Below are 26,292 nucleotides of genomic sequence, written 5' to 3'. Positions count from 1 at the left end.
TGAAAATTAATTTTTATGATTTGTTAAATTTTTTTTTTGTTTAAGTTTAATTGGAATGCAGAGTTTTCTCTATTATATATATTAGTTCCAATAAAAGTTTATATATGGAATTTTAATAAAGATCCAGTTTTTATTTATATTTTCTTAGCCAGCGAGTCGAGTTTTTACAGCCAGAAATCTTACGGCGTGGCATCGAGGAGCTTTTATTTAACAAAAACTGTACACAATTATTTTTTTTTGGCAGTTTTTCGACTTTCCCACGAACGTAAGGAAACGAATTACTCGTTTACGTGGTACACAAAAAAAAATCAAAACCAGAAGCGCTTACAAATCTCGTAACAACGATTAAATCCCAGAATCTCGTCGACGAAATTCACGCTCGCCGCCGGTTGCGGATTCAAAAAACTCTTTAGCAAAGTTAAAAAAGACACCGAGCTCGTATAAAACCAAAGAACGAAATCGAGCGGAGTTTCGAATTCGTTCTCGGTCCAGTAAAAGCGAGACAGAATACTTTGGTTATGGAATAGTTACGGGACGTCTCCAGAGGAATGCCGTTACAGTTCGGTGGTCATGCGAGACGTCAGGGCCTGGACTCTCTTTGCGTTACAGCTACGGCACAAGATGTGATCATCCAGGGGGTAGCATCCCTTGCCTTCTGCTTCGGAAGAAAGAAGCATGCCACAGTCCTATAAAATAAAACCATTTTAGTTGACTATACTTTGCAAAAACATTTAAACTAATGACCAAAAATAATTCAAGAAATTGACAAATCATCAAAATGCAGATTATGGTATATTGTAATATAAACAAGCAGAATTGGGATGGGTAGTTTGGCTACCACTTTTCTACAAAATAATTGTGGTCGAAAAGGGTCTGATCTCTTAAATAAATTGGCAATCTTTGTATTAATCTACTTTCCCAGTAATTGAGTAATCTAATAGCCCGCCTGACTAATTTGACTTTTAAAAAACACCAGAAATCTCCATTGTAACCAATAAATGTTCTGAAGGTGGGTCCAAGTTGAATCACTGAAAAACAGGTAAAATTTGATATTTATAGATTTTGAGTAAAATGATGACTTTCCCAATGTGATAATGTTTTATAACAGAACCATAATGTTTATTTGATAGCAACAGATTGTCTTGGTTAACTACACACTACACTACTTATGGAATTCAAAATCATGTATAGTGTTACCACGAAATACCATATGACAATTTGGTTTATAATAGGTGATTATAACATGAATGGAAAGTTGACATGCAATTAGTTCACTAATTTTGGATCTGGGATATAATAGTATATTAGACTCACTAGTCAGACTTTTAAGATAAATCCACCAGTGGCCAAGTAGTTCCGTTCCCCAAACGGAGTTTGGTCGTGGGTTCGTGCCTGACCAGGACGGGCTAAAAGCTGCACGTGGAGTGAGTTTTCTCCACATCTGTAATGCCTAAATAGGGGCCAGTTACTCTTAAAAAGACCTCCTGGGAGGATGACTAAGTGTTGCATTGCCATAACTTAATAAAACCTAAAACAAAACCTTTAGGGCCTTGCTTTGCACAAAAAATTCTGTCAGAGCTAATTTTGAACGAAAAATTATTTATTTCTAAACCCTCTAATTTATAAAAGACGTGGGCCACCGCAAATGGTAGAAAATTAATTTGTGCTAAAATAACTGTCCAATTTCACTTTCCACTCCCGGAGCACTCACCTCGCATCTGTAACATCCTACGTGAAAGCTTCTGTCCAGAGCCACGACTCTGACGGTCTCTTCCTGACCGGGTTCCGGCATGATGGGTTGTTTACACACGCAACAGCGCGGAGCAAACTTCCTAGAAAGAGGTACGATTTATTGATTTCATGAGAGAAACATTTCTTTGTGAATACATTCTATTGTTAGTAAATAAACGAGTAAAGAGCAACTCGTTTGTTAATGTCCACGTTTGAAAAATTTAAATATGCAAAACACAAATTAATTGAGTTAGGCTTTCTCGATGTTCCACTGTTTGGGAATGTACATGCTTAAAATAGCATAAGTGCGCACAGAAATGAAAAAGCAAGTCTTGTTTTAAATGTTTAAGTTGTCTTTTTACCCGATGGAAAAGTTTCTGTCAACGTAGAAGGCTCTTCAGTACAGCTGAGATGCGAGGTTCCGTGTAGGAACCAAAACCATATGTCAAATTTAAACACAAACAATGTACTTATTCAAGATAACCTAGTAAATTTTTAACAAGTAAACAAAATATATTTTTTGTTATCAGGCTGTTGTCAATTGCTGGTTTATGTACTGGTGCACACTAAACCTAAATTTTAGTGTTTAGTATGCACCAGTACATAAACCAGTAATTGACAAGAGCTTGATAACAAAACACAGTAAATTTTAATCTGTCAAAGACTTTTGTTTGACTTAAATCTTTCCCACAAAAATTAACTCTTACAGGATATTAAAAAAATGAAGAAAATTTAAGATGGCAAGATGCTGCCTTTCACAAAGAAGATAAAATTTAATTTTGCAGTAATAATTCATGATAAAGATAATACAATGTTTTAAATCAAAGCTGTTTATAGGGAAGAGTATGTTATGTAAATTTGTTTTAAAATAGTCTTAATAGTTAATGATGTACCATACTTACTGAATGCAAACACTTAAATGAACCATATCATTCGGGGAAAAAAATTGAATTAAAATTTGACCATACCACGCCAAACACACTTAATTTGCAGAGAATGGTGTCTCATTAGAACACATTCAAATGCGGAAACTGTTAGACTATAAAGACTTTCCATTCCTGATGATACCAAAGCAGTAGCAAACAATAATTCATTATTTCACTTTATCAATAAAAAAACCAAAAAAATAATTTTCTGGGATGAATAATAATAAAAGATAAGGTATTCTCCATTTTTGGTCAAGTTTGCTAAAAATGTAAAATTAACCATTTGAAATAACATTAGGATCATGTGGTAGAGATTAGGGAATGATCTCAATTTATTCATTAACCATTTACTATTGAAACTATACAAACAATAATTGTTCCCTATGAAGATGTTTTATCCAATAACATACATCTTTTTACAATATGCACTTTGGCCCAACTGTAAGACATATTATCATCTACATCAGAATTAAATTATTTTAGCTTTTTTTAAAGAATTATAACATTTGTCTTCAGTTAATTTTTACTAAGGAAAAATAATAGGTAACAACAAGTAAGCAGTTTACTTACAATTAATATCGTAAAATTACTCCTTTGAATAACTTATAATTGTAACTTTTACATACTTTACTAGTTTGGCCCTCTTCGGTTGTACTATAATTTGGCCAAAATGCACATTTCTAAAAGCAAGAACATACTTCTTTTTACAAAGTGGGCAATTATTGAATAAAACATCAGTCCAGTCCACACAGTATGTGGTTAATGAATAAATTCAAATCATCCCGTAACCTCAACCACACAATTCTAGTGTTTTTATTAATAATTATCAGGGCTGTGGAGTCGCATAAAAATTTACAGACTCCGACTATTTCTTACCATCCGACTCCGTTTCATATACATAACAAGTTGATAAGTAAAAAGGGAGTCGGAGTCCTGATAATTATAAGAAATCCACCCCTCATAGATCACTGTTAAATTCAAATGATTTATAACAATCACTTATAGATCACTGTTAAATTCACTTGTACTTTTTATATAGATAGTAAAAACAAGAAATTTGAGCAGAAAGAACTTTTTGTCTCGACTTACTTGTGAAAATCGTCGATACAGTGAATCTGGTTGGTGGCATCGACAGTGAACGGAATTCCATCGAGACATTTTCCGCAGACCACGCAGGTGAAACAGGCGGGGTGGTACGGTTTGCCGGTGGCACGGAGTATCTGAGATTAAAAGTTGTTAATTTTATTAATGCCGATTTTTTGGAAACGGTATTCTAACTACTTTGTTTATTTTTGAAACTCACTCTGTCTAGAATAGGTTTGCCACAAACACAACATTTCTCCAGAAAATTCTATAAATCAAAATTAAAATAAACCATAAAATCTTAAAAAGTTAAAAATGAATAAATGATAATTTTACCAAGTAATCTTCTTCACAGTATGGTTTTCCATCCATAGCAAAGAACGGTTTACCTCTTAATTCTTTATCTAAAAAGAAACCAAAATTTCGTGTAAATACCGCCATTCTCCGAACAATTAAAAATACAGTAGTAATTGCGTTCGTCTTAGTCCTCGATGCAGTAAGTTTACATTTTGTTTTTAAAGCTTATCGTGAACGCTGACGTCAATTTGGAAAATTCTCATTTCTGTGCCACCGTCCACATTCTTCAAGAGAATACAAATCAAATTGAATTTGATATGCTAGAGTTTATCAAATCTGATAGGTTAACTGATAAAATAAAACCATGAATATTGTTTTATTTTGACAAAGTTAATTGCTACATCACAAAGATTTTTCATAACATCAAAGAAAATTAAAAACACATAGTCGTGCACTGAGGAGGAAGCACTATATATTGATACTATCTCGTGATGGATTTACCTATAGATGTTGTGAATGCTGCTCTGGATCCATGGCACGCATAGATGGCTGAAGCCAGTGTCCCACCTGGTCCCACAAATGCTTGATACATGACAAATCTGGAGACTGTTTGCCAAGAAGTGTTGCAATGCAACACACATGAAAAACCCTAGCTGAAAAATTGTTGCTTGTAACCCTGCCATGAAGGGCAACACTAGTGTTTGGGTTTTCCTGAATGTATGTATTACTGTGCTGTCATACAAGATTGTGTCAGCATGTCTGTATCAGGGACTTACGTCCTTCGATACCACAGGCAGAATTGAAGTGCTTGCCAATAGTCTCCTCACACTAATGACGAATCCCTGCTCTGTTTGGGAACAGACAACCATTAAAGACCCACACCTTCTCTGTCGGGTCAAAATGGTCCAAAACATTATGCTAGGACACAGCCTTTCTCAAACTGTTGGCATAATGTCTTTGGCTGTGTGTCATACAGGCATGCCTGGTGTTCGAAGACCGCCAAACAAAAAATTACAACTATAATGCCACCAGAGTGTATACCTAAAGAAAATGTATTATGCAATTAGGCCACAACTGTAATCATTTAATCCTGTCTGATTACTGCAAAAATTTTTGTCAATGAGTGTATTTTAATTGTATAATTACAGTAGAACCTCTATTATCCGGATTTTTGATTATCCGGATTGTTCAAAATAAACAAAAATTTTACGAATTTGCTGATTTGCACTTGGTGAATTACGATACTGTTTATGTACTGTACGTGATGGAATGCATAACTTTTTTGTTTCAACAACGTCTCACCCGGCACAGTGGCCGTAAACTCTTAAATATATTTTGCATCGTAATAAAAATATAACTTGACTATTTATAAATAATAAAAATTACTATTTATAAATAATTTTATTTTCAAATTACATCATTTCTATGACCAAGAGCAGCGTAAGGCATGGGCAACGTGGGCCACTGCTATGCCTCGTGTTTTGAAGGTTTCTGCATTACTTAAAAGCCGCGAACGCGACGAAAAATTTTACTGGTCATAAAACGATAAATAGTTTGTCAAATTTTTATTCATAAAAATGCAGTTTCAACTGCTTTTTATTTTATAAAATCAGTCTTTTTGCGCCAACAGAGGGCCTTTTAAACAATAGGTAGTCTGTTAGCATTGGTCAGTAGTAGTCTAAATTCAATATGAACGTTTGTTTCTTGAAAATTTGATCATGATTTAAATACAGTATTTACTTTTAATATTACAAATATGTCATCGAAAAGAAAACGTGTTGTATTATCATTAAAAGACAAAGTATTTGTTTCGATTATCCAAATTTTTCCTTATCCGGACTACCTGCATCCCCAATTAGTCCGGATAATCGAGGTTCTACTGTATTTGTAACGTCGTGTTACAAGAAGCATCATTTTATAATAATTATGATTTTCTTATATCAAACTTTACGATTTTATGTTTTCAATTTAAAAAATGGTATAAGAAAATTTCCAGCAACAGTATTCTAAAAGCAATTCTCTAACTAAAAACATTTAAATGTTACTTACGGCAAATGTGACAAGTAAAGCAGGATATATGATAGACCTGGTCCATGGCGGTGCATCCGCTTCCTTCGCCCAACACCTTCTCTCCGCACTTGTAGCACATACCTGTAGAAATGATTGCAATTATTTGATGTTATCTAAAATGGGATTAAACCACACGAGTTTCGTACGGGACAATTTAACAAAGAAGTTATTATGGTTAAATATTAGTACTCTGTTACTTTTGATATCTTGCATTAAACAAATTTAGCATGCATTTTAGTTGGAAAGAGAAGTCTTACCTATGATCGGCACTTCCTCTTCCTCGTCTATTGGTTACCGGTCAGCATAAAAAAAGACAAACACAAGCGACAACTAGCATTAGAACGACAACACCAAGCAGACAGACCGTATTATCATTTATTCCGTAAATTTACAGATTTAGTTAAAAGAAATATTATTGAAGTTAACATGAAAATTTAAGAAAGGAAAAAGCAGAAAGACATTTAATGAAAATTTTAAATCATTTATGCAAACACAGTTTAGTAAATTAAAAACAAAAATCTGAAATTCAAACACATCATAATTTTTCAATGGTAATTTATGTGTAAGTGAAGAATTGAAGCAAGGATTTGTAAGATTAAAAAATTCCAAACAGTTAAATAATTTTTGACATATTTCTATTTACAACATTATAATTAGTATATTTTACCATTCAATTCTTCAAATAGGATTTTTACCATAATTTAAAGATCTTCAGTTTAATCTGAAAATATGTACAATAATCCCTTCATTTATGTAGTCTTCATTTACATGAATTCACTTTAATGTGATTTGGAATATTGTAAATAATCAACTTTATTGAAATAAATGATAATACTCAAAACCTCTGATAATGATCAGAGGTTTTGATGTAACTATCAGTAACCTCTGATATAGATGTATATTTAAAAAGAATTTTAATATTTTTCTCTTATCGGGGTAGAAAAGTTTTAACTATATTTGAGAATGCGGAACAGATCCTTATTTTAAACGGCTTTCCGTGGCTCCGTTTACACGCGGTTTTCGTAGAACCATCACTCACATAAATGGAAGGATTACTATATTGGTAAAACACGATATTTATTTAATACAGGTATTTTTAAACCATTTTTAATTGTTTTTTATTTTGTGAAATGTATATACAACATTTCACAAAGATCTGTCTGGAGTTTCCATTTTAAATATAAGCTTTTGGGATTTAAAAGTTATTTAATGGTTTAGTGGCAAACATATTAAATAACAATGTTCTTTAACTTTGTTAACAGTTAAAGTTAAGTATATGTAACAAACTCTCTCTTAAAGTTTAATGAGTTATTTATATTTTATAATGGAAAACAACATATTAAATATATTCTTTTAAAAACATTTGTAAAATATTTGTTTCTTTATTCACATGACCTAGAATTGGCTTATTTAGAAAGGTATTTCAATGCTATACATAAATTTATCAATTGGTTCGTGATAACTTTTTAGATAGCTTCTTTATATATCCTAATATTGATAATACAGTTCTCCAGACGCCATCAATTACTGTACAATTGAAGTCGTCAAATAGATAAAAATTATTGATGAAAAATATAATAAAGTTGTTTAGTAATGCTACCATTTAATTGTTATTAAAAAAAAATTCCAAATGTACCCTGAGTTCTACATTTCTGATTTTTCAAAAATAATTCATAAACAAAAACTAATTTGGTAATAAAGAAAATTTTAAGTCTACAATACTGTGAAATATGAATAGTCACAAATAAAAACACAGGTTTTCTGTAAAATTCATTAAATCATATTAATTAAAATTACAGAAAAATTATTATAAAAAAAAACTGAAATTTTTATTATGTTAAAAAGTGTGTTAGAGAAAACAAAACTTTGTATTTGCATTAACAAGTTACAGGAAATCAAATACAACTAGACTTATTTGCTCACTTTCCATATTTAATCCTATTGGATGATGAAAAGTACAGTCTTCACTTTACTAGGCACAGTTCATTTTCTGACTGAACATGGACTAAGAATTGAGTAAAAGCACTAACAAGTCAATAATAATGTTTTTGGGCCCTAAAATAATTATTTTTGATTTGATTATAAAATAAAAAAGATCGTGTGTACTCGATCTAGAACCTTGGACATTGTCACTTTGACCATACTGTATCTCAAAAATTAAATCATGGATCTCAATTTTTATTACATTTTTAATTTCCTCATCTCATATTATGTAAAACTAGCTGTTACCCACGACTTCGTCCGCGGAGGTTTTGCAAGCAAACCCCATTTATATTCAATATTTCAATAACCATAGTAATTGTTAGGTCTATATAACACCTACTGCTGAAGAGAATTGCCAAGAATCAAACGAACTATTTTCAATTTGATCAATTTTCTGGAGCGTTTACAATCGTTCTATAATCAAACCAATATGCAATAACAAATTCGAATTTAAAACAATTCGAACATTTTTAAAATCGAAATAGATAAAAATATTTATAACAATGTCTGAAATGTTATCAATTTAATACACCTAAGTACTCAATGAAGACTAAATGTAGTTGAAAACAAAAAATTGCATCTAAAATAGTACAGTAGAAGCCGTTCTTCTGGTTAAGCCTTAATGCTCTCCCTCACCCCCTGTGGGGAATTTCTAAAAATCCCTTCTTAGTGTGCATTGCCATGGCGTATCCCAATAAAACGCAGATGAAAACAAAAAATCGCATCTAAAATAGTACAGTAGAAGCCGTTCTTCCGATTAAGCCTTAATGCTCTCCCTCTCTCCCCCAATTGGGAATTTCGAAAAATCCCTTCTTAGTGTGCGTTTTCATGACGAACCCTAACTGTGTACCAAATTTCTGCTCTTTAGGTCCAGTGGTTTGCTCTGGGCGATGATGAATCAGTGAGTCATTCAGTCAGCCAGTCAGGACAAGCAATTTTATATATATAGATGACCAACCAAATTTTGAGAATAAATTCAATTCCATAAGCTACATAGAAGAAGCTTTGTCTTAATTAAATTCTTTGAAACATTTTGTATGTGATTTATAACAAAGCGGAATTTGATAGATATTGATATTAAACAGTAAAAATTTTTTTGGTAAATATTGAAAATTAAAAGCAAATAGCACTTAAATATATGTAACCCTCAATGTATGCAGTTAAAAAACATGACAAAATTACATTTTACTAGATAACATTTTAGTTTAACATGGTATTATGTTTAAATATTCTTTTGTATTTTATTTTAAAATTAAGTATTTTTATTGATAAAATTAATGTTCAGTTCTTCACTATTATATCAGTGCAACTGTATTGCTACTATTTAAAACTTTTTCTTTAAGATGGGATTCTCCATTTTGTACTATATCAGGCCTTTACATTGTATGCATTAAATTTAATATCAGAAAGTTTATAATGTATTAGCTAAGTATAAATAAAAAACAGACTCTGATAATGAATTCTACTAAGACTATTGTTTTTGGTAATTTAATAAGGAAAGAATCAAGATTTTCCAACTAGACAAAAAGAAAAGGAAAATTATTTCTTTATCAACAAGCAGAGAATAAAATTTACACTTTATTTTATCATATAATGGTAGTAATAACTCAGAATCTATTTGCGTAAATCAAGGGTTAGATATAAACAAACTTTAAATTAAGATGGAAACAATTCATGGAAACATTTGTGTTTCTTTTTGCTGACAAATATATTTTATAATTTAAAGTTATAGTTTTATGAATTTTTTGATTAATTTTTCCACTCTATTTATTTTGAATTTATTTTCCATATTACTTTGAATTTTATATTAATACAGCTGATAAGTTTTAAATTTATATCATGTAACACGATATGATGGCTTTATATTAAAATTTTTAACATCAAATTTTTATGCAAAGTTATATATTATCATTTATAGTACATGTAATTTTATCCTAAAAATAGTTCAGTCAAAAATAATTTGGTTTGTGTCCAACTATTGATAGTGGACACCATATGCTAATATCAAAATATTTCAAACAAATGTTACTAAAATTAGTACATTTTTATTGTTATGAATCAATAGACCAATATTGTATGTATTTAATTGACTGCAATATGATATATACTTAGAGTTACTTATGTTCAACCTAAGCAATAACCTACACTAATAATCCCTTGATCATTCAAAGATTGGATGACTAAGGGATGAAATCTGAGCAGAGAACCCCAGGAATTTTTCATGGGCAATCTGTCCTAGATTTGTCAGGCCCTGTCCATTACCAGCTGGCCCTCATTGTGGGCTGGAAAAAGTTCTTTTAGTGTCCAAAGGATGTAAACAGCAAAAAACAAACAAAAATGAGAATTACAAAAAGAAATTCTAAACTATGATTCTCAAAAATAAACTCAGAAATTATTTAAACATAATTTGTTGTTCATTGTATACCATATAATACAGAGAACAATGCCTGTATTATGTTTGAATATCAAATAATGAATTATTAAGTTTATAGATTGAAGTGATCATGTAAAAATATAGATTATTACTGAACTGACTACATAGATTATTATTATAATCTATATAGTCCAAACTACATATTAGTGTTATAATTAATATATCGATATCTGTGGAGATACTTCAGCTTATTTTCATTGTCACAAAACTTTATGGAATGTATAAGAAAATAAGTAATAATTTTTAAGAAAATGTATTGATATAAAAAATTGTTAAGTGAATATTTATAAAACAAAGATTGAGTATATTTTACAAACTGCAAGATTTGTTAAAATCTTACAGTTTGCTGAAATAGGAGTGTTCATATTTGTAGCAGATTTATAATGAACATAATGCAAATCTGCATTTATATAGTTAGAATCCAAAATTTTATGATAATATCACTCACCAAAAAAATCGGGATCACTCGAATTTTCCATGCTCTGTACTAAAAGATCAGTCAAATGATCCACTTCTGCCTCCTTGCCGGTCATTCCGTGAGATTGATTTGGCACATTTCCGCCACCTCGTCCTCGTCCACTCGCAGGATAGTACGATGAATAGAGAGAGGAACCTCCACTTCCTGTACTGTAGATGGATCGTGTAGACATCTGACTTGGTGGTCTGGGCGTAATTGGTTCATAGATAGAATTAATATCATATGTACTCTGTAATAAAAATACAGTGTGAATTTATTTATTTATTTATTACAGTAAATTTTTTGGAATGATTCAACATCTAGATTAGGCTCTTAAAAAGTATAATCTCAAGCATTACAGTTGGAAAAGATCTTTTGATTTTTTTTCCCACTGAAATGAAATATTAATAACAATCAAATCAAATGATTTAAGATCGAAAAATTAAATACACAAAAAATATTAAAATTGAATACAGACTTGATTTTGTTCACGCTACAAATGATTTTCATGCAAAGGTCCACTAAAGGGTGCTAAATAAATGTTTTGACATGTTCTTGCGTTTTGTGTAATTAATTTTCTTATCTTTGTAATTATTGTGATGTTTTGAAATGTGGTAGGTTTGAAAGGGACATGCTGTATGTACAACTGTAAGAAGATTACAAATGCCAAGTCATATTGACTTTGTAGCGGTTTGTATGCAAGTGTGAATCCTGATATAAATCTAGCTTTATTTGAAACTTGAAATTTACTTAAACTATTAATAATTGTATTGCAAGAAATATAACTTTTGATACAATATTGATAATTATATCCCAAAGAATACAACTTTTAATACAGTATTAATAATTAATTTGAACAAAAGGAATCTCTCTCTTAAAACCTTGTCATTCAATTCTTATCAAGTTGCACCGCTACGCAAATTACCTTTTAAGCAGGGCCTTAATGGAAAAACTTTAGGGTCCTCCCTTTCACTTGTTGCAGATTCAGGAATAAATCTCAAGATGATCCTTAATGCATTCAGACACAAATGCAACCCAAAATAGTTTTTAGTAAGACTGGTTTATATATATTAATAAATATAATTTTGTTTTTTTCTTCTGTTAATTTCTAACTAGCTATTGTACCCAGCCATGCTCAGTTAATTTAAGAAAACATTGAAAAATGTTTATGCCTTTGTTAGTGGTGACAATACACATTGAATAATTGCTTCTGTCATGGTGTCAACAAATCCATTAACAAAATCTATTTTTTTATTTATGAATAATTGTATCATACTTTACAGAAATATTTATGAAAGTGAAAAAATTTATCTCATACAACAACAAGTAATTCTTAACATCTCTACTAAGAATTACTTTTGTTGACATTACAAATCTGTAACAAAATAATTTAGTGATAAATTTAGAGAGACAATATTTATATTTCAAAGAAACATCAAAAGTAGATGGAAAATAATATTAATAAGACTTTTTGAATACTTAGCAAGTATTTAAAAAGTCTTATTATGTATGAGTATTTTGCAAATACTCATACATGATATTTACTCATATATGATCATTACTGGTGTAAAACCAAATGTGATAAAAGTAAATTATTGAGATTCAGGTGATGAGATTGATTAAATAGTAATAACACCACTTCACCAATTTTAGCCAGTCACATATCATTATTTAGATCAAGTATTTTTTAGTAAAGAAGCTGTTTTATTAATTTACTATTTTCAAAATGAAAGTAATTGAACTCAATTAAATGTATTGTTGTGTTTTGGTAGTGGACTGCTCTATAGATAATGACATCACAGATTCCTTTGCAAAAAGAAAGATTTATGGTCATTCAAAAGAAATTTGTGGATTTTCATTAGTTTTTCTACATAAATCGATAGAACGGATTCATAAAAAAATGCATAAATGAAATGAAAGAATTGTCCAAAGAAAAGTTGAAAGAAAAGATAATGCTGCTAGTCAAAACACAGGTGTATCCAACAAATGCCTCACACAGATGTAACACTGCTACAAACAAAATTTGCCTTTTGTTTATTAAACTAGAATACTAATAAATTTATTGAGTAAATCATTTATAAATGTATTATACTAGTTAGTTAGCCTGTATTTTTAAAAAGATTAATTTTCATCAGAAACACATGACCAGAAGATACATAAATGTACCGCTACTTATTGCTGTAGGTCTTTTATTTTCTAAATGATGAGCTGAAGATGTACTCACTCTTTCTATATTGACTGTAATTTTTACTATACTGTTTTGTTCACATTCATTTAGCCCTGACCTGGTACATTGTCAAAATCAAGTTTTTCAGCTGTCATTGATTTAAAAAGTCTTTCTAAGTCTTGGTAATTTTTAATTTTCAAACTGTTAATTTACAACTAATTTACAAACCATTTAAATTTCAGTATCTTTCTCTTGGTTCCAGTGGCAGTTGATTTCAGTTTACACAATTCAACATAAACAATAGTTTGAAATTCTTTGAATTTATGTGGTGATTCTGGACACATCCACATGATAGGCACTTTGTTTTCATTACTAAATGCTATATATAAGTCAAAACCCAGCATGTTGTGCTGAATGTGCTGGCCACATGGATGAATTATCAACCATTCATCTGATTTTGAAAAGTTGGATCATCAGATAGAAATTGTAGTTGCATTAATATTTTTGTTTGAAATAATTATTTGTGCATATTTGTATACTTATACTTTCTTCAAATTTGTATACTAGAATTCTCTTTTACTTAAAACTGCTTTACAGTCTGCTGGTTGACTGATCATCTTTTATTTAGAGCAGTGTTAGACTATTTTAGTATGTATACTATGATGTTAGAAGATGTCAGTGTTATAAGACGTGCTTTGTTATTTGTTCAAACTGTGGTAGAAATTGTACATATGGTTGTCATTTTACTTTACTGGATCAGGATGCTACCATCCTTATTGTGCATGCTGTGAATCGCTCTTAATCATTGTATTCAGCTCATTTCTTTTTTCTTATATTTCTGTGTAACCAACATAATTAACATTTGATAATTACTTGCATTTCCAACTAATTTGAGTGCAACAAACAAATTTATTATCAACAACATAAATCAGTGGTTCTCAAACTTTATTCTTTACAGAAGATTCTGTGTTAAATCTTACGTATACTTTATTACCAATTTAAAAATTTCTTTCAGTTGTGGGTTCCAAATATTATTGGGCCCATCTGCATCACAGGGTCTGTGGGACAATGGTTATAGCCCTGCTTCTAAATGCTGCACTCAGTGCTGGTTATTTATTAAATATCTTTATACTATAAACTTCCATAACTGACACTTTTTATACAAAAATTGATCAAAAAGTCTGAACAACAGTAATACCACAAAGGAATATAGGAAGATAACAAGGCATTGGTGCAGAAAGACAACCTGATAAGTCTGATGCTGCAATATTGTGAGGTTGCAGGAGAGGCATCCTCCTGTGGGCTTACACTGCATCATCAGAGATTAATGTTGCAGTGAAGTTTATTTAAGACAATTTATTTTATGTACTGGGAATTATTACTACTGTTCATTAATTAAGTTAATTATCTCATTGTATTAACAGAATTTCATGCATTTGTTCTTTGTTAGAAATATTGTTAACTTTAGTTAAATGCTTACTTTTCATTTCTAAAATATATAAAATAAGACTGTGCTGATTTAGAATGCACTGTACATGGACCCATGATGGTAAGCATCTGTAAGGGAGTGAGTGAGTGAAAGTAAATCTGTCAAAGAGATCTTTCCTAATAGAAAATGTCAAAAACATTCTCCAAGAAATTTACCAAACATCCAGAGTTTCTTTACTGGTACTCAAATCACACTGATAAAACAGAAAAATGCCTAAATTTAGACCAATAAGATTTATGAGGAAGTAGGTTCAAATAAGGGCCCATTTTTTCAGATATTCCAATCTAGTTCCTAAGATATTAGTTGAAATCTCTTTAAAAATTAAATCCAAGCCAGTTTTGTGGCTCTTTTTGGTCAGCTTAACTCCTTGTCAATTATCTACAATATCTGAAGATCATGATCATCTCTCTCTCTCAAAACTTTTAAATACTTTGTCTTAAATGCAATTTTTTTAGATATCATTACTACTATAACATCATGGTTTTCTGTTTCTAATTATTGCATATTATGAGTTCACTTTTATGCATTTTATCCTTCTATAAAACTTAAATTTTATATATGCAGGGTTCCTACTCAAATTTTTGTTTTAAATTCCCTGGCCAACTTTGTATAAATTCCGACCCTCACGTTCCTTACAGTATGACACATTAACAAAATAAAACATTACTCAACTTACTATGCACATACATTCACAAGTTAGTGCTTCTCCAACTTATTAATTAACTGGTTATTTTTTCTAATTAACAGTTATATATTTTTTATGATCAATGAATTAGTAAAATCAAAAATAAAATAAGAAAGACAGAATTATGGTATGTCTTCTCTACAAAAAACTAAAATGTTTTATTAAATAATAATTTATCCTGTTATTAACTCATAACCGTAAAACTTCATAGCTTTGAAAAAAGTCACTAATTATTATTAAAAGAATTCAGTATAATCCATGTAGAAAAGTATAAATTTATTAAATTTGTCCTTTAATAAATTTTCCAAACTTTAAAAATATTAATAAACTGAGAAAAAGTTTCAAAAATTGTTTTGTTATGTGATCAAAATTATTAAAATAAAAAATAATATTAATTCAAATGGTATTATTTATCAAGTTATTTATAATTTTTGGTTCTTTGTAATCATTTTTTTCCATCAGTTCAATAACATCTTCCCTCAAATTGAAAGTGTAAATTGCAAGAGATCGAAAGTTAAAATATTTCAAAGATTTTTTATCAACATTAGATTATTAAGAGTATTAGATTTTTCTCTCAAACTTATAATCCTGCATAATTAATCATAAGTATAAGCAGTTTTGAAATCTAAAAGTATTTAAAAATAACAATTAATATTGTTATATACTTGTATATTTTGTGTGCTATAATTTTAGGGAAAATTTTGGGATCCTGAAAATATTCTTCACTCCCTTTTCACAGTTGCATTGTACCACAATACTTCTGGCTGCCTGCAGAGTGCTACACTTGGTCAGTCATGTTGTCAGCAAATAAAATCAACAAGACAACCAAGGAAACAAATTCCGACTTTCCATGACTTTTTCGGAACACTAATGTAAATCCCTGATTTTTCCTGACTTTCCAGGTGTATAGGAACCCTGTATATGTTATCTACATCTCTTTTTGTTTACTTCATCTAAATAAAGTAGCTTAGCTCTGAATTCATCAATTAAATTCGACACCAGATCATACTCTTCTTATGCTTTGACTCCTATACCAAATGAGATTGAGCAAAAGGAGCCCAGCAATATTTTTCTTTCCCGTGTCCCATTTTAACCTCTCGATTTAAGTGATGAATAAGACAAATAGCAAAATTAAAAGAAGCATAAACAACCATCCTTACAATGTTTTGTAAACTTAAATATGCAGCATGTTTATTAAAGCAGTACTGATCAATTTGTTACATCTACTCTATCAATAACAATATTTCTTGACATTCTTTCTAACAGTTTTTGAGAGTTTGATATTTTTCCACGTAAAATTTATGCAGTCTTGTTTCATGTGATTCCAAAAAAAACACATTTTTATAATGTAAGTCTTTATAATAAATTATTGTTATTATTGATATTTATATAAAAATTAACAAAATACACATAATTCATACAGATTATTAAAGAATAAAACTAACTACCAACTTAAAAAAAGAAAAAAAAAAATAATAATAATTAATCAACTTAGTATTATTTGCATGTTTTAAACTTCATTTTATGAATAGCTTTCAGTTGAATTTCTTAAAAATAGATTTTCATTAAAAATTTCATTTAATTTTATGGGAAAGTAAATATTAATTTATATGTATTTCTATTTACAAGTGTATTCCAGGAACACAATTGTGTAAACTGCAATTACACTAAATTTAGTTTTGCAAGGCTTCATTACAACATTTAAGATATTGATTTTTTAAAAAATAAAAATCTAGAAAGTGCTCAGTATTCAGGGAAAATAATTAAGAATGACAATAACAAATGCAAGCTGTTGACGTATTTGATAAAGCTATTGATAAATGTTGCAAAATTTCCTTTAATTTTAAGTACTGATATTGTTATTGCAAAATTTCAATATACTAAAAATATCCAATGTTGCAAATTATCAAAAAACAAAAACATTTGTAACAAATCTTTCATTTATTTATATTTTCACAAAAATTATACTTACAGCAGATGACTGTGGTCTATATGTGGCATAACTCGATTGGGTAGCATACGTAGAACTGACAGGAGATGGTGGAGGCGGAAGATCTTCCGGAGGTGGTGGTGGTGGTGGAGGAGGAGGAAAAGCCTGATTATTTGGAGGCGAATAAGTAGTCTGTGGAGGAGGTGGCGGTGGCGGAAGATCATCTTCCGGTGGTAGCGAATAATGACTGTAAACAGTGTTTGCTGTAAAATAAAAGTAAAATCAATCAGATTAACATTCAAGTAAACAAATTTCTTTCTCCACATTTAGAAAACTTGCAATTTATTTATTATTTGATAAGATTGTGATCTAACAAACTGTGATCTAACTTTTCAACAAATATACTTTAAAAAAAAAATTGTTACAAAATGTTATTTTGTAACAATTATCGGAAAATAAATAGCAGTTTTAGCAAATGAATATAAATCATTTATTTATAGAAGTAAATATTTGAATAGTCATGATGACTTTTCACTTACTTAATCTACTTCTCTAAACAACATCATCATACACAGCAACAAAATTGCTCCACATTTTATGGAAGATAAGCATATGTTATTAAACTAGGAATTCAATAATAGATGGATTGGACAAGGAGAATCCATTTGACAGTCCCCTCGTTCAACTAATCTCCATCTCTTGATTACTTTCTATGAGAATGTGTCAAATTAAAAGTGATGTTCCTACCAAAAGAAAGCATGGAAACAGAGAATACATAAAGCCTGTGTGCCAGTGACCACTAAAATGTGCAGAGTTAGGTAGAGTTTTGTAAAAAGAATAAATAAATGATTATAAATGATGGTCAACAATTTGAACATTTAAAAAAAAATAAGCAAACAGTAATAATAGTTAATTATTGTATTATTATTATTAGTTACATTTAGTCGACAATTTGAATAATGTCTGTTTCAACTGTCCATAATTTTTAATAGATGATTGTTATAAAAAATAATTTACATAAAATTTTCTTGTCTTTTTCCACAGAATCCAAAAATATACACTTTTCTATACATTTATAATTTCAAAGTTTCCTCCTGTCCACCATATCTTTAGCACAAGTTATGATTCTGTCATTTAGAGATTTATTCATATAAAGGATTGTCTACTGTTTGAATTATTTAGCATAGTTGGAAAATTCAACATTTGATAATTAAAATAATGATTTTTCTAGACTAAATCAATTTATTCCTATTAAAAATACTCTTTATATTCCAGTATTCTTTATACAAAAAGAGATAGATTATCCCAATTGAAGCTAGTCCTGACGAGCGCAATAACAAGATGAAGAATATGCAATGACTATTACAACTTTTAGATATTTAACTGCTAATAATTATTTCAATTCTTTATTAAAATAGAAAATCCAAAACAGGTTACAACAGCAGTTAACTGATGTGTTAATGATCGGTTTAACCAATCTGTTAAACTATTGTTTGGTGAATTGTAAAAACTTCCTGCTGTTTGTAACACTTCAAGGAATTATGAATCTGCTGATTTTAACAGGCTTGTGCACATAAATTACAGTTTTAATAACACAATTGTTTGCGTATTGCATCACAAAATAGTTCTTGCACACATACAGATGATTGGATTTCTTAATGATACTGCTTTATACATTAAATAACCAAATAATAATTAGTAAATTTATAATTTGATTTTGGTAATTAATCAGATTAACAATATGTTGCGAATTGAGTAGAAATGTGTTATTTGGTAAGATGCTAAAACTGATGTTTCATACAAATTTAAACCATTAATAAAACAAATTAAGGAGTCAGACCAGACTACTAGCATTTGCACACCTAAATATTATAATCATCATTTATGCTAATTAGACTCTAGATGTTTTATTGATTGCTACCAAGTTTAAAGATTATCTGTTGTTTTATTGAAATGCAACATCACAGTTAAATGCCTCAAATCTGGAGAAGAAAGCTGTCATCTTTCAGTAAAAAAAAAAAAAAAAAAAACACTTTCTTATAAGAATAACTGCATTTATTGATATGAGAATCTAATGCTTAAAAAGCATTTTCAAATATATATATAGGCCTAGTTTAACTTACAACTAATTGATTCCTGGAAAATAAATTGTTAAATATGTCATTCTATATCTCAAACTATGCCATAAACTCTATAGTGTTAATTACAGCTATATAAAACCATACAGATATGATAAAAAAAAAAAAAAGCTAATTCACAGAATCATAATAGAAAATTTATATTGGCTGTGAAAGTAGGATTGTAAAATGAGTAGCCACAAAGCAGAAAACTACATATAACTTTGATATACATTGGCAGATTGAGAAAAATTTTAACCAGAGTATTTCATAAAAACTGGCATTTTTGTCATAAAAATTCGACACGCGCAACCATATTTTTCCGAGCGAACGTTGCATTTCTCTTTAGCAAAATTATACTAAAATATCGATATCCGAGAACCATTATTCATATTTAGAAATAATGTTAACAGTATAACTATAAAGTATACTCGTATGGGAAATGACTATACAGTTCAAGACGATTACATAATTTTTAAACACTGCCTATGGCAAAAGTTAAAACAGAAAAGACGTGAACAAAGAGACTACTACCTTAAAATTAATTCCATCTTACAAATATATACCGTTACAAGTAATAAAATATAATACATAAAACTAAATAGGATGAAGTAACTACAAATTCTACATCCTCTTCTGACTATACGAGTATGCTAATATAAACATTAAAAAATAAATTACTATAAATATTGTAACTAATTAACTAAGAATTATTATTATTATTTTTGAAAAGACAGCCCTTTAATTAAATGCTAACAAAATAATTTCTTAATTCAATAAAAATTGAGGAAAAAATTTACACATAAACTTATGTAAATTGTAAATGTAGCAGTACAAATTTAGATTATAAAAGAAAAGAAAAAAATCGTCGAATAAATAACTAATTTTTCCTTTATACAATTAAGAGTAATTGTTTGACTATTCAAGGAACTCAAAATTAAATTACCCGACGTTGGTCACCTCATTTCTAACGTACTAAATATAAATTCGACTTGAAATCACGTTTCTTAAGACAAAGAATTCAATAAAACAGGCGTAATTTTCACACAACTCCTCGAATTATCTTCACACACCAATAAATATCTGTTTCGCGTGTATATTTATAGTTTAATTGTTATAACGGATCGAATTTTCGAATAAACATCGAATAATAATAATAACGAAAAGTCGAATGCATCTTTATAAACGATGAAAATTATAATGAATTTTAATTATTGTTTTCATTTTTTTTCTCGTTCGTTTGTTTTTAAATAGATCGCGCGTACAACCTCGCCCGATCGCTTCCGGTCCGTCTTGTTTTTGGACACTTCGCCAGACATTTAAAGTTCGAAATAACCTCATAATTTACCAATTTTAGAAGCGAGGCGTAAGTCGGACGGGATCCGCTTCCGGCGGAAGTGGGACACGTTTACGGTTCGTCTACGTAAACGATTACGAAAATGCACGCGATTTTTCGTGTATCTTACCGGCAGCTTTCTTGAGTTTCCACTTCTCGATGTTGGACATATGCACGTTGTCCATATCGAGGAGACTGCCGTACATGAAAGCCTAATGTCGTCTTCTAACCGCTCCTAAAATAGTTTTTGGCTGCACGCGTTACTGCTACACCCCGTCACTTTTAAAAATTTAACGATATGGCAGGAAAATCGGACGGGCAGAGTTTAATAGAAAATAATAAACTCGATAAAATTAGACTGTTAATAAAAATATTCCCCACCTGATTGTTCGTTATTGTTGGTCTGGATGTACTGTTCAGGTTTCTTCTTCTTGGGTGGTACCACCGGTGCGATCTTCTTACCACGTGAAGGGGAGTATTGTTGTGGAGCGTAATTGTTGATGTTCAATCGAGACATCTCCCTGTCTAGACTGTCTTGGGTGCTCATGATGCTGTTTTAAGAACAGTACAGACAATTAGATGCATAGATTTAGCCAATTAAATGCAATTATAGTATGTGGAATTCGTGAATTAACAGTTTAAAACAGAAAATTAAGTAGAGAATTCTAATCTTAAATATGTGATTTCAAGCTATCTGCAGGAATTTAGAGCCCGTAAACTAACACAAAATCTATTTTTACTTAACAGAAACAGAACATAAATTGCATTAAAGCATACCTGCAATCTGCCATCTTCGGTTTACAAATCTAGTTTTAATCTGTGGGAGTTCTACCGAAGAAATGACATTTTCCGATTTCTTGAGAATATAATATATTGAGCAACCCGTTATGAAAACGGTAACTATGTCAGGATGTCAATGCCGCCGCTATACTGACACTGACCCGATGGCCGTCCAAAGATGGCCTCAATAACCGGAGAAATTATTTCTAATGAATTTACCGTCGCAGAGATATGTAGGTCCAAGTACAATGGATCGAAGCCGATTTTACATTTCCTATTATGTACACGGTGAACTAAGCTTGACATTTATTATAAATAGGTTAATTATCCTCGGAGAATTTTACAAAAAATGCTGATGGCCAAAATTACTTTATTTGTTATTTTTTTAATCGGTAAAATCATTCAATTGTGTATTTATTCAGCAAAAAAGTAATATATAACCTTAAACATTGATATAATTTTTAAATTGTTTAAACTAAGAAGCCGTCAAAATGAATCGGTTTAGCTGCAGAAAAATGATAAATGCCAAATCTACTGTAAAAATTTTCTGATTAAAATTCATTATAATCAAATTCCAGATTTAATATTCAAAAACTGCACATTTTAAGCAAGGTATTCACTTATCTAACAGGAAACATTACTTTTTCTTACAAAAAAAAAAGCATCCTTAAATGTATGTCAACAAACAGAATTTGATAACTTTCTTATTATTACTTTTTAAAGAAACAATTTAACGATCACTCCATATTAGGTTCTGACACTGATATAACTAGAAATATGGCCCGATAATATTAAATTATCCTCCGTAATATATCATCTGACATGGTTTCACAATTTCCAGCAATGGTTTTTTTTTTTCTAATCAAGGCTATAAATTTAATTTACAAATTACAGATTTATCTACAACAGACTTCTTAGCTATCTAGAATTTGACAGTCGAGAAACTTAACTAAATTTGCAATCTAATGTTTATTTATTCAAAAGAAATTTTACAACTTTGAAACATTGCAGAATAGTCTAAATTTAGTAAAATAAATAAAAGAATTTGCATGCGATACAACAGTCTGACTCTTGTGGATACAGAATATAGAACTTTTATGAATCGGTTTAGGCCTCGAAGTATAAATTATTGAAAGCGTAATGTGATATTCTTGAATATTTTCTTCTGAAATTGTGTTAGATAAAATTTTATTTTATTTTCTCAAAAACTGAATAAGAATTTTAAAATGTTTTATATCCAAATGTAAATTGTAAACTGTAGTCTTTTTGTTTACAGAAAAATTCTAGATGCATTATTTTTGTAATTACACACTCATAACAAGCTTAATTTGGTTTAAAATTTTAACAATTTAATTAAAAAAAAAAAACCTTCAGTATTTATAAAATTCCCAAGAAATTACAGAACTACTGATCGATAAACTGAAAAATAAATACAACAGAAGCTGCATTAATTAAAGAATGTAGCAAATTAATATTGTCGAGTCTCATTATAAAATTTGTATTTTTTAAATTAAAGAATAAAACAAAATCTGACATTCTTTCCTTTATTGTTTACAAAATAGTCTCTCTCTATAAATCAGTTGTTCAAATTATAAATATTTATCATTAAATTACTGAATAGACAATACTTTCAAAGATTTAAATACACTCAAAAAACCAAAACTCCAGCAGTTTATAGCCTAACACTAACCTTTACAGTATAAATAAAAAACAAACATATTCGGTCATTTTAAAGTGACCATCTTCAGGTTTTTACAAAAATTCAAATGTAACACATGCAAAACCAGTTAACGGAAGTAGTAATTAATCATTTGAATCTATTATTTATCTTATAGAATAATTTTATTTATAACATTGTGAAATATTTGGGTTAAAATTAAAATAATTCTTGACCGGTCTAATTCAATAACAAAAAAAATGCTAAAGTGCAAAATCATTATCAAAATGTCCTGAAGCTATTTTTTAATCCTCATCTACAGTGAACAAAAGTTAATGTAATGATTCAGTTATTACATACTTTCTTGTAGTGGGAAAAAATGAGAAATACATTCTTTATGCAGTTAAACTTTGCAGTAAAATTATGAGTTGATAAAATATCTCAAAATTTATGATGTATGATACAAAATAGGCACAGAATCATCACCACTCTAATAATTGAGGCATTTCAGGAAACGGTAGAAAGTGTTATTAAATAGTATCTAGCTGACAGTGATATCACTATGACAGATCCGGATTTGAATACAATAAAGATCGTTGTAATTTTATTTTTATAAGCAATTTAAATTGGACTGGATCAGCACGTAGAAATATGCCACAGCCAATTCAACACTAAGAGAAAACCATAATCATAATGAAGATTGAGAACATGTTAAACCTACAAAGTTTGTGATGTTTGCCATGTATTATTAAGAAATATTTGTTTTGTAAATAATAATTTTAACAATAATTATTCTTTATCATAAACTTTAAGCATGTAAAAATGATTAAACATAATTTATTTTAATAATAAACAATGCTTTTTGCCTATGACTATAAATTAGACAGAATTAGATAACCTAATAAATAGGGTATAACAATTCTAGGGTATAAAAGTTCTGGTCCTTCTTTCTGTCACCTTGGTATGATAAGCCCTGTAAATTGTTATACCCTATTTATTAGGTTATCTAATTCTGTATAATTTATTTAATAAATTATTTCTATTGATTCCCTTTCTATTAAATTTTATAACAATTCACCATTTTCAATTTTCAGATATATATTATATTATTATTAATGCCATTAATTAGTCTACAATATCGTTGACAATGAAATAAAATTCTTTCACCACGTGTATGTTGCAGTTCAATATACTTGACGACATTCGGTGGTAATGAGCGTGTTGCATGTCTGTCGAACTCATTGGTTGACGTAATGAGATTTCAAACATTTTGTATAAATCTTTTCCACTTCACTGATTTTTAAGTGGAGTTTTGAAATATATCCTAATAGATTCACTATTTACTGTGAAAAACCTTCCAGATCTCTGTGATGCTAATTTAAATAGGTATTTAAGGCAATTAGAGGAATCAAGGGAAAATGCCAATCTTCCACATAAGCTAAACAATACAAATACTTGAAAGTTGTAGGTATCAATACAAATTACGAGTTTGAATTAAGACCTTGTTTCCCAATTCTCCATTTAAATCACCTAACCTCACTACAAATTAAACTATAACAGGCAAAACATAACTTCCACAGTTATCACAGAGCCGGGTAAGGTAGGGATCCCAAATGCAGAAAGGGGCCAGTCAAATAGATGTATAGCAAACATGGCCATATTCATTATTATTCAGTAAACAGTAAACTAGAAAAGCACTCTAAAAAACCCTTTTGTTGCCAGGCCTTTACTACTTATGTAAACAGTTAGAAGTTCGAATTTTTTCCATTTTAATCCCTGCAAGACATTATAAAACATTGATTTTTAGAAAAGAGATTATCAAGGCTGCAATCCAGATAATTTACTCTGCTAGTTTGCGACCCACACATACTGTGTCACAAAATCAATCCGATCTTTATTATTAGTTCGGTTTGGCTCGGACTGATGGGATACAGCAATACAACAACAGGCAATGGCTGGGTTTGGGTGACTCAACAGGCATAACCGAACAAATCGATAGCCGTTACGTAGAATCCTATATCTGCCGAACGACAAGCAACATCGCATCGGAACAAAAGGCCATCAGTGATCAGTTTCAAGTAGCAATAGGTAGCGTGAACAAAAGACACTACCAAATGTGACATGAAAACACCAAACACATTCCAAAAGAACGCTATCGTAGAGAACATTCGGCAGAAAAATACTCAACCGTCGAGTCTGCCGAACGCAACCAACGTCTAAAATCCCAGAAAGCTCAGTGCGGCCGGCACGTCGAAGTGCGAACCCACAACCATCCACTCGACCATCGCTTTAATATGTTTTTCCTGCAAATCTTAATCACTGATCGAACATTAAGTAAAAATGTATTTTTAAAATTGTATATGGTATCAAAATACACGAGTTTTAATTGTTACAAAAGGACATAATTACATAATAAACTGAATCCTTTAATATTGTTTAAATAAAAAAAAAAAATACTTAAGAAATTTAACATAGGCCTATATTTAGGATCAATTGAACCTATTAGTGAAGCATTTAATCATAATTAATTAATTATCATTAAATCAATTAAACGAATAAATAAACTTAACTCACCTTAATCACAATTAAGTGTTTTCTAATTGAGTTATTTGATCAGAACATTTACTTATATCCAAACGATTATCAAACTTCGATCGATTGATCGATCACGAAACCACCTTGCAACTGTCACTTGCTCAATCGTCTGGTTTACAAAGCGATCTTCTTCGAATAAAACTAGCGATTAAATCATTATTATTAATGTATATGTAATTTAAAATATCTCAAAAAAAATAATTCGACGATTAGCAACCTTCTTCTTCTTCTTCTTCTGCTTCCTCCAAATTTGGATCTGTCCATATAAAGTTAAAACGGGTGGGGATATTGAGGCGAACACATTCCAAGAAATTTCCCTACTAACAAACGATAGTAAGTTTATAAATAAATAAAAATTTAACACCGCGATAAATATATTCGCGGTGTTAATTAATTAATTTATAAGTCGAGCTTTATTAAAAATATTCGAAAGATATCTTGCTGATCGGTAGAAATATTTTTTTTTTTTTTGGTTTATATCCATATAGGGAAATTTCCCTTTAGTGAGTGGACGTAGGTAACGGATGTGATGTCATAGATAACGCAAAATGACGA

At 29.9% G+C, this 26,292-nt stretch overlaps 1 protein-coding gene across 2 annotated transcripts; it reads right to left on the bottom strand.

The window, feature by feature from the left end:
* Window positions 1–139: 139 nt before the first annotated feature.
* LOC111635171 (lipoma-preferred partner homolog) lies at window positions 140–25,984 on the bottom strand. 2 transcript variants are annotated; one of them, XM_023380054.1, is made up of 10 exons: window positions 25,717–25,984; window positions 21,087–21,256; window positions 17,295–17,515; window positions 10,973–11,231; window positions 6,087–6,188; window positions 4,077–4,144; window positions 3,961–4,008; window positions 3,747–3,877; window positions 1,712–1,832; window positions 140–686 (listed from the first exon to the last, which is right to left on the bottom strand). In XM_023380054.1, the coding sequence occupies exons 2-10, from the start codon at window positions 21,250–21,252 to the stop codon at window positions 555–557; spliced, it is 1,248 nt and encodes a 415-aa protein (XP_023235822.1). In that variant the 5' UTR covers window positions 21,253–21,256; window positions 25,717–25,984; the 3' UTR covers window positions 140–554. The 2 variants fall into 2 exon arrangements, with proteins under 2 accessions (XP_023235822.1, XP_023235823.1); XM_023380055.1 differs by lacking the exons at window positions 21,087–21,256; window positions 25,717–25,984 and adding an exon at window positions 20,836–20,973.
* Between the last annotated feature and the right edge of the window lie 308 nt (window positions 25,985–26,292).

The sequence above is a fragment of the Centruroides sculpturatus genome, unplaced genomic scaffold (genome assembly GCF_000671375.1).
Source record: "Centruroides sculpturatus isolate CEXI.00-Female unplaced genomic scaffold, Cexi_2.0 scaffold980, whole genome shotgun sequence".
Lineage (NCBI taxonomy): Eukaryota > Metazoa > Arthropoda > Arachnida > Scorpiones > Buthidae > Centruroides > Centruroides sculpturatus.
This window is presented reverse-complemented; position numbering and strand designations above follow the sequence as displayed.